Here is a 10,396-nt window from a genome sequence, read left to right as displayed (position 1 = left end):
TTAGAAACTATGTAATCACTTAATCACAATCAAAAAAAAAAAAGAACTTCGGGGAAGGGAGGGAGGGAGGGGATGGTAGGGGGAAAACAATGGAGGGGCTAACAATGTTCAAGAGGAAGTGTACTCATTACCTCACTCATGTAACTGTAACCTTCTGTATAGTATCTTTACAATAAAAAAAAAAGAAATAAGCACGGACAAGACTAACAGAGTAACTGTCAGGAAGGAACCTTGATGTTTGTGGTCAGTGGTACACCAGCAGGACTCCCTTTTTTTCTTCCTTGCTTGTTTGCTTGCTGCTTTCCTTCCTTCCTTCCTTCCTTTCTTCCTTCCTTCCTTCCTTCCTTCCTTCCTTCCTTCCTTGTTCCTTTCTTCCTCCCTCTTCCCGCCTTCCTTCTTCCTTCCTTCCTTCCTTCCTTCCTTCCTTCTTTCCTTCCTGTTATCCTTCCTTCCTTCCTTCCTTCCTTCCTTCCTTAATTCCTTCTTTGCTGGCTTGCCCTCTCTCTTCTCTGTCGGTCTCTGTCTGTGTGTCTGTGTCCCTCATTCTCACTTTCCTTCTTTGTGCCAGGCCTGGGGTTTAAAATCTGGGCCTCCATTCTGTCCCTGGGAAGATTTTGCTCAAGGCTAATGCTCTACCACTTCAGCCACAGCACCACCTCCATGTTTGTTTGTTTTTTTAGTGGTTTATTGGAGATGAGATTCTCAGAGAGTTTTCTGCCTAGACTGGCTTTGAAATGTGATCCTTAGATCTCGCCTCCTCATGAACTCAGAACACAGGTATCAACCACCACACCCAGCTGCTATTTTCTTTACTTTATTTTTTTTTATTGTGAGAATACCCTACAGAGGAGTTACAATTATATGGGCAAGATAACGAGCATGTTTCCTATCAAGCATTGTTGCCTCCTCTTTATTTCCCCTTCCTACACCTTCCCATAATCCCGCCCTCCCCCAACCCGATTCTCCCCTACAACAAAGTTGTAAAGTTCATTTTTCGACATAACCACTTGTAAGTCTCATTGTTGCAATGGGTCTACCTGTATCCCTCATTAAAAGATTTGTTTTTTCCCTTCCCCTCCACAAATTATACCAACATCAAATACAGTGAAACATGGGTTATACCATGGAGGAGGGACATACAAAGCAACATAGAAATCATCTTATAAATATGTTATAAACAATTGCCAGCTGATATTTTCTTTCCAACTACTTTCTTCCTGAGAACAGACAGGGCTTTAAGAATTATTTGCTTCATTGCATAGGGAACTGTAAAGAAAGAAAGAAAAAAATCAAAAGACTCAAAATGAAATTAGGAAAACATGTTAAGTGAGTTTAACCAGTTTATCTTGAATTTGATATGACTACCAATTAATGGGGCAGATTCTCTGGGGGAACTTGACATGACCTAATAAGCATTATTCAAAATCTCATATTTCCACATTCATATAATTCTGTGGGCCGGCACAACAGAGACAGATGAACACACACAGAGATATAAAGCACACAAATGCACAGGTGTGGACATGTGTGCACACCTCTATCTCTCAGCAGATGACTTTTATCTAGGTGTGGAGATTGTTGAATGGCCAAGCAAAGTTCAGCAGAGATGCCAGCTTCATGGTCCACAGGGGAAGACCAATTCCTTCTTCTTCGTGCAGGTGAAGAGAATGCTACAGGGATGGAGTGTCCGCTCATGAGCAGGAAATGGCTGAGGGATGGGAAACAGCCCATAGCAAATTCCGCTATATGTTGCAGCACAGGGCTGGGGTTGTAAATACAGACAAGCAAATCTGACAGCTGCAGGACATGGTATAAAAGGAGACAAAGGCGCTCACCAGTAGGAGGATGCTTATGGTGGCTCTGGACTCGAGAGGGGCTCTGGTGGAGACACTGGTCCTCTGCATGTGTCGCATTATCTGCTTGTGTCTGTACAGGAGAAGAGCATGGAGGTGCTGGCCCAGAGCATGAGCCCCAGACACAGAACATCAGGCACCAAGAGTATGGCCATGTACAGCACATCAGCAACTGGATCATTACACATGGAAGAACAGTATCCATAGGCCTTTAAGCTGGTCCTGTTGTCATGCGCTTTGGGTCTGGTCATGTACATAAGACAAACAATTCTCAGCAGGAGGAAGACCCCCAGCTGAGGTACACTGTGGAGACAATGTACTTGTGGGCTCTCCCCTTCAGCCCTGCCCACATGGAGTCTCCCTGACTGATGCTGACAGCAAGGAAGATGTTCAGGGAGCTACTTATCGCCACCCCCCTGCCCACTCAGTGAAGATAGAAGACAATTTTGAACCCCACATCATTGAAGAAAATTCTCCAGTACAAAGCCACAATGGTTTGGGGAACACCCCTACACAGAAGACATAGGAAGTTGGCTACAATTAAGTGCCTAAGAATCAAGTCTGTGGCTCTCATCCTGTTCCCCATGCAGGAAAGGAATAGATAATGGGAGAGAAGAGACAAATTACCCACAAACCCAACCACAGTCTGGGCTAAGAGGATCACCCTCATAGACACATGGACATCTCCCATCCTCTCTGTTTCTTGAGTCTCATTCAGAGGCTCTGGCTTGGAAAACTGAGGCCTTCATGGTGCCAAGGGAATTCAGCATTCTCCATTCAGCATTCAGACCACTGGAAATACTGTCCTACTATCTCTCATGTATTAGGAAAAATCCAATTCTATTCATCCATGGGGAAGAGGAAGATGGCATGTTCAGGGAAATGGGTGAACCTGGAGAAATGGCATTAAGGGAAGGTGAGTCTGGTTCTGAGGTGAAGGCAGCTGAATTTCTCCTCTGTAGAATCAGATCTAAGATTCTAAACAAGCAAGGCCCTAGTGGCTCAAGCCTGTATCCTAGCTACTCAGTGGCTGAGACGTTGGATTCCCAATTCAAAGCCAGACCAGAAAAGTAAAGTCTGTAAGAGTCTTCTCTCCAGTTAAGCACCAGCAAACCAGAAGGACACCTGTGCTCAAAGTGGTAGAGGCCTAGCCATGAGCAAAATGGGCTCAAGGAACATGGGCAAGCCCCAAGTTCAAGCTCTCTGACTGATTAAAGAAAGAAACTTGAAACATGCGTGACACATTCCTGGGGTCACATGCACTTATACCTCAATACTCTGGCTGTAGGAGTGGGTCCCAGGTGTCACCGTTTCCTCAACACGGAGCCCACATTTCACAGAAGAAATACCAGGAAGATGAACCAGGTCTGCGATGGGGATGGTGCGGGTGAAGGAGGAGGTGGATGACAGAGAACGTGAGGGGCAATTTTAGGTTCAAATGCCATTCTAGAGTCACTGATGTGAACACATCATCTCCAGCCCCTGGACATTCAGGATTCCTCCTCACTTGTTATAAACCAAGACAGACTCTGTGAGGAAGAGGAAGTGAGGAACCCACAGGGCTTGAGGGTGGGGGTACCTAGAACCCCAGTTCTTTTCACTGTCCTAGCCCATTCCTATCCTTCCCTGTTTCTTTGTCATGCATCCGGGTTCAATCCAGAATCCCTACTCATAAGGTGATCCCTTACCCAGAGTGTGGAACCTGGGGTCTCTCCTGCAGGCTGCGCCTCTCCAGTGGCAGTGAACACAAGTGCTCGCCTCTTCTCTCTGGATGTGTGTGGCAGGGCGGGTCATTTCTGAGATGCACATGGGCACTTCAGAGCTTCAGAGGGCTCCTTAGATAGGGGTCCAGGAGGGTGGCAGCCGAGGTCGTCTCCCGTGGGAGCGGTGATTTTCCCTTCACTTTGGGTGGCAACCCAAGTTCTCAGTAAACTTTTTCTTTTCCCCCATGTGGCAATTATCAAGACACTTTCCACTTTCATGTGGGTGCTTCTTCAGGGAGACAGGGGAGTGGAGCAGTCACTTACCTCTCCTGGATCCCAGTAGGCCGGCAGGAGACACTGAGGCCCAACTTGAGATGACTGTCTGTAAACAACCTCAGTGGTGTGTAAGCCTCGTGTCCCCAAAGTTTCTTACCCAAAGTGTCCCTTCTCTTTTTTTTTTTCCAGTTCTGAGACTTTAACTCTGGGCCTGGGCACTGTCCCTCAACTCTTCAACTCAAGGCTAGCAGTCTTCCACATGAGCCACAGCACCACTTATGGCTTTTTTTTCCTGCTTATGTGGTGCTGAGGAATTGAACCTAGGGCCTCAAGCATGAAAGGCAAGTGCTCTACCACTGAGTCACCTTCCCAGACCTTATGTTTATATTTCTATCCACTGTTCTGGGTTTGTTTTATATTGTGCTTCATCATTGATTGCATTTGAGACACCTGTTTTCATGCCAGGCCCAAACAGCTGTAAATTCCCTGAGAAGCTTTTGCTACATCCCAGAGGTCTGGAAAGTTGTGCTATGATTTTGATTCTTGAATTTGTAAACTTGTTCCTTCATTTGATCCTTAAGTCTTATGGCTGACTTTGGGCTCGACAGCCTATCACTTGATGAGAGGGGTCTTAAGCCAACATTCTAACTTGGCCTGGACTTAAGGGTCTATGGCCACCAGTAGTACTAGTTCATGAAACCAGGGCAGCAGTAGGCATCTGTGCACTGGCTCACTGTCTGTCAGCAGTGGGTGACGGTCTTTATCTCATCAGCCTAACTTGGTTTTGATGTCTCTCCTGCGCTCGTGGGACAAGAAACTGGGGCTTCCTTTCAGGTCAGTTCCCATTTGCTTGGCACGGTTTTCCACCCTGAACTTTCAGTTTTCAGTCTTGGCTGGTGAAATGTCATCTCTATGCAGTGTGGGTTTATAATTGGGCTGGGCCAGCTCTCCCTCCTGGCTGACAGGCACAGGGTAGAGCTGGGTCACAGCTTTATACTTCAGGCAGGTGTATACAGATCCAGAAAATACTGTCTACTTTATGTTGCATATCAATTCCCCACCACCAAATAGCTCCAAATTTTTCATATGCTATCTATTGCCATCTACTCCTTTCTATCTCATATATTTGTCTGTTCTGCTAAAAAAAACCACATTCCATGAAGAAAAAAGCCTGGACCCTGCAGGAAAATGGATGGAACTGGAATTCATCATACATCTTGGGAAGGAAAACAAGCCAGACAAGAAACGTAAATATGTTTTTCTCAGGTAGAATCCAGACTTTAAAAGACAGAAACCTAGACAGGTGCCAGTGGCTCACTCCTGTCATCCTAGCTACTCAGAAGGCTGAGATATGAGGATCACCATTCAAAGCCAGCCAGGACAGGAAAATCCATGAGACACATATCTCCAATAAACCACCAGAAAACCAGAAGTGAGGCTGTGGTTCAGGTGTTAGAGTGCTTGCTCTCACCTGAGGTCCAGCTGCCAGGACCAGAGTTTAATACACATGAGTAACCAAAAAAAAAACAAAGATATAAAGCTGTAAAGGAAACTCACACTGATGTCCTTGCCCACAGGGGCCTTGGAAATGCTTGCCGTACCCAGTGGGAAACCCAGGCTTTGAGACAATGCTATGTGCTCATAAAAAACATGGATGATTTTCCTAGGGCAGGGGTGTGGCTCAGTGAACACTAAGAGGACTTGAGCAGTAGGAGGATGTGAATAATAGGAGGATGTGAACAGTACGGCCTCCACAGGCAGCCTGTGTCCTTGGCCAGCTCTGCCACAGCAGGCAGCATGCCTAGGGGTCAGGACACTCAGTGTGAGTACTTAGGACTAAGTCTCCTCACAGAAAAGGGCAGAGACCAAGGCCCCAGGACACTCCCCCCAACCCTCACTAAGACCTGAGCGTCAACTTTTCTACACCTTTATTTCTTTGTGAAAAGAGTGGGAATGGAAATAAAATATAAACAGTACAGTTGACACAAATAAACCACCGGGGTAGGGGGTGGGGGGAGGGAAGGGGAGGGAAGTGGGAGGGAGGTGGGGATGGGGTCCCCATCTCAGCAGCAAGAGGCAGTGACCCGGATGCTCGTGTCTCTCCCTACAGAGCAGAGTGGCACCTTCCTCCTGGCTGCATGTCCCTCAGCCTTTGGGAGGGAGCCAGTTTCCGTCTCTGCAGGGACCTCAGGGAACGTGCATAAGGCCAGGTCTGGGTTCAGGCCATGCACAGGGAGGGCTATCAGCAACACACTGGCTCCTTGAGGGAGGAGCTCAGTGAGGGCTGAGCGGAGGGTGGGCTGGAGGCCAGGCACTGGTGGCCCAAGCACTGGCTCTTCTTCCAGCATCAGGCAAGAGACAGAATTGGAGGAACAGGAATGGGCCGACTCAGAAGCCCATCCTGGCCCTCTTGCACCCCTACCCAGGCCCCACCACCCTTTCCCCATCCACCTGCCTATCTGGCCCCAGCCCCTGCTTAGGCAGTGCCACACTCTGGCCCTCCCAGGCCAGGGGCCTGGGCACCACCACCCCTCCCACCTGCCACCTGCCACTGCCCGCCTACCCACAGCCTGCACCAGTCAAGGCCTCCTGGGCAAAATCCTGGTCCTGGGTCAGCTTCTCCAGGACTGGCTTGAGTTTGCTCTGCAGGGTTCTGGAAGCAGAGGGGAAAGGGCTGGAGCCTGAAGCTGATGGGGCCCACAGCTGGGAATTCAGGTCAGGCCTGGCCACCCCCTTGCATCTCCAGACTGCTAGCAATGCTGAGCCACCCCTCACCTCCCTTCCCTTCACACCCCCTCCCCATTAGGCTCGCCACCTCCACTGCTGACTCCTCAGTCTACAGTGAAGCCGACACTGGCAGGAAGCAGCAGGGAGCAGTGGCAGCTGAACACAGTGGTACACATCTGGAATCCCAGCCACTGAAGAAGCCCTAGCAATAGCTGGGCGTGGTGGCACCCCTATTCCTAGCAGTGTGAGCAGCATGCGCAGACCAGGCAGCCTGGGCCTACACATGCACTCTGTGAAATATAACCAAGGCAAAAAGCACTGGGCGCATGGCTCAAGTGGCAGAATGCTTGCCAAGTGAGGTCAACCCTCAGTATCACCACAAAGGAAGAAACAGTGTAGCTGGAAAGGAGCATACGAACAGCGAGTCCCAGCTCACCTATTGTGGAGGATGGGCCTGATCTTCTGCAGGGACTTGGCCACATTGAAGCAGACTTTGGCAACGGGGTCCCCTGCCATTCAAACAATGGTGGGCAGCATGTGCTTGGTGGTGATGTCCTGCCTGCACACCTCTGACAGAACCTGGCCAAGCACGGGCACACAATCAGTACAATCAGTGCCTGACAGCTGGGCCCGGGTGTCGAGGATGCAAGAACCCTCACTGGCATCCAAAAGGCACACACAACTGACACCACCTCCCCGCAACTATGATTTCCAATGAACACGCAGCCAACGGTGTGTCTCACACCAGGTCATCCACACCCAGTCCAAGGGTGCCGGAGGCCTGGAGTCCACCCAGCTCTGGATGTGTAGAGCTGGCCCTGGCCCCCGGCCTCTCCACTCCCAAACTTGGTGTCACGGCGGGGCTGTGTGTGCCTCTCACCTGGCAATCCGGCTCCTGGGTGCAGTTGGCGCGCGAGCCACACTCACGTTTATGCAGAAGAGGGTAGTCATGCGATGCAGGTAGTTGGGGTCTCCAGACATGGGCATCATCCCCAGCACTTTGGGAATGATGGTGGCATGGGCCCACTCCATCCTGACTTCTCCACCAGCTTTTTGAGGTTCCTGCTGGCTGCCTCACAGGTGGCGTAGACTGCAAGGGGAACAGGACAGCCATGGGGGAGTTTTAGAGTGGGTCAGGGCTCAGCGCCAGCCTCCCTCAAAATTCCAACAACAGGGGGCTACACAGACAGAACAGTAGTGTGCCCCGCCCACTGGCTGCCAGCTCCTTATGGCAGGACTCACCATGGTCCACCAGCCATGCTATGCACATTGAGTTGAGCTTCTCATCAAAGAATTCCACTCCCTGCCAGAGGAGAGAGGTGGTGAGGGCTCAGAGGGTGAAGGAGGATAGCCAGCCTCCTCTCCCCTCCCCGCCCTACCTGGCATGCCCTGGATCACGCACCAGCTGCCTCGCCACCAGGGACATGTACTCAATGATGGCCAAACGCACCCACCACTTGGTGTCCTCAGCTAGCTCCACGATGGCTGGCAGAAGCGACTGGGACAGCTGCAGGATGGCAAAAATCTCCTTCACATAGTCCAGCTTGGAGATGATGTTCAGCCGCACCTCAAGGGACTGCATAGGATGGGGCTCCAGTGATGCCTGGCCCAAGGTGGCCCAAATGGGGGGAGGGTGTGCCACCCCACAGCAACACCCTACAGACCTGCCATCTCCCCAAGGTCACTGCCCCAGCCCCAAACTGGCCCTGGCAGTGGCAATCGATCACCTGGGTGGGGGACGCGGAGAGGGGATACTCACCTGTCCCTCAGCTGGGCCAGGAAGAGTGGCAGGAGGTGATCAATCGTGTTGTCTTTGTCCAGGAAGGGAGAGAAGCCAATGATGAAAGAGGCCAGGGCAGACTTCACATGCTGGTTGGCATCTGACACCAGTTCCTGGGAGGGAGAAGGGAGGGAGGCCCAGGGGGACCTGCCTCAGCCTCCTCTGCACATGATTGGCAGGGGGTTTGGGGGCAGGCTGCAGGTGTCCTGCCTCCATCTCCTTGGCTGAAGACTATGACCCAGGTGCCTGGGGCATTTCCACAGCCTGTTCTGGGCCCTCTTTAATGCCCAGCTGACTCCCTCCCCCAATCCGGTTACCTTGATGCACAGCAACATCTGGGTCATGATCACGTTCTCCCGACAATCTGCACAGAGGTTCTTGCAGAACACTGCGGGCCAGGGCAGGGGATGAGATGGTGCCGGCTGCACCTCCACCCTGAGGCCCCCCTCCTCAAGCATGGGTCATGGGCACCCACCTTTCACCTTGTGGGAGCCCGTGGCCCTCACCTTGGCCTCGCAGTCCTTTATCAGCTTCTAGAAAGCAGGCACCAGGTCTGTCCTGGTGATTTCAGGCCCCACTGCTTTCTAGAGCTGTCAACCTGGAACCAGGGAGAGGCGGGATGTGTGGAGCGAAAGGGGGTCTGGCAGCCTCTCTCAGTTATTGAGGACAAAACCCAGGCAGAAGCGGTGCAGAGGTGTGGAGACTAGGCAGGCTGCTCTCCCCAGAGCTAGGACGCGTCCCCAGCAGCGTGTGCCAAAACCAAAGACCTTAGTTTGCATTGTCCAAAGTGGGGCTTTCTGTGACCGGATCCACAAACATGCCAGCGATGCAGAGTCTCCCGCTTTTACATTTATACTAAAATATAGTGGGCGGAGTCACTAAATGGGCAGGGGAGCTAAGGAGAGACTTCTCAGAAGAGAGAAGAATGGCAAAGAAACACCGGAGGATATGCTCATCATTCCTGGGCTTGAAGGAAGTACAAATCACAACAACCCTGAGATTCCATCTTAATCCAGTTAGATTGGCCAGCATTGTGAATTCGAACAAATGCTGGCAGGGATATGGAGAAAAGGAGCCCTACTGTGCAGCTGGTGGCAATGTGAACTAGTGCAGCCACTCAGCACAGCAGTCTGCAGGTTCCTCCAAATACTAAACACAGACCTTCCCTCCCACCCATTCCTGGGCATCTACACTGAGCGTCATGACAAGGACACCTGCACACCCATGTTCACTGCCACACTATTCACAATAGCCAAGATAAGGAAACAGCCCAGATGCCCCACAGTAGATGAGTGGACCCACAATGTGGACAATGGAACTTTACACAGTCATTAGAAAGAATAAAGTAATGGCATTTGCAGGGAAATGGATGGAACTAAAACAAATCATGTGAAGTGAGGTAAGTCAAGATTGGAGATTAACAGTGCACATTCTCTGATATAAGGAAGTTAGATCTAAAATGCACTGGGATATGACAAATGCCACAGGATTCCAGAGACTCACACACAGTGAGACCAAAGAGAATAGTCTTAGGAAAGAATCACAAAGGCCCAAAGCCTAGGCGTCTCATCATATTCATATAAAATATTACACATACTAAAACAAAACCCAAGATGTGGAAACAAAATACATATATATTTATTGGTTTTAGCTTTTGATTCTTCTGTGTTCTTTATCTGATAAACAGTCTGTTCTCATGTTATCTTTGGGAGGGTCCAAGGAGGGAAAAAGGATGGAAAAAAAAGTGCATCCATGGAGCTCACTGGACATTGATGAAAGTGAACTGCTCACCTGGTGGGTGGAGATGGGAGGGAGGTGCTGGGAGGGAATGAGAGAACAGCAGGCACTCACTGCACAAAAGAAAATGTCCTGCCGAAACTAAACCAAGATGAGCTAAACCATCTTAACAGGGCCATATCAAGTATTGAAATAGAAACAGCAATAAGAGTCCTCGCGTCTAAGAAAAGTCCTGGACCAGATGGTTTTACAGTGGAATTCTACAAGGCCTTCAAAGCAGAGCTCACACCAATACTCCTCCAACTCTTCAATGAAATTGA

At 50.2% G+C, this 10,396-nt stretch overlaps 1 protein-coding gene and 1 pseudogene across 1 annotated transcript in view; one reads left to right on the top strand and one right to left on the bottom strand.

The window, feature by feature from the left end:
* The window catches only part of LOC105994205 (serine/threonine-protein phosphatase 2A 65 kDa regulatory subunit A alpha isoform-like), a 51,983-nt gene extending 49,923 nt beyond the window's left edge, over positions 1–2,060 (top strand). Inside the window, 1 exon segment of the mRNA XM_013027624.1 lies at positions 1,935–2,060. Within this exon segment, the coding sequence (XP_012883078.1) occupies positions 1,935–2,060 (126 nt within the window).
* Positions 2,061–6,391: 4,331 nt separating this feature from the next.
* LOC105994204 lies at positions 6,392–9,542 on the bottom strand (annotated as a pseudogene).
* Positions 9,543–10,396: the final 854 nt, after the last annotated feature.

The sequence above is a fragment of the Dipodomys ordii genome, unplaced genomic scaffold, assembly GCF_000151885.1.
Source record: "Dipodomys ordii isolate 6190 unplaced genomic scaffold, Dord_2.0 Scaffold105, whole genome shotgun sequence".
NCBI classification, from domain to species: domain Eukaryota; kingdom Metazoa; phylum Chordata; class Mammalia; order Rodentia; family Heteromyidae; genus Dipodomys; species Dipodomys ordii.
The sequence above is the reverse complement of the archived record's forward strand: the minus strand, read 5'-3'. Positions and strand labels throughout refer to the sequence as shown.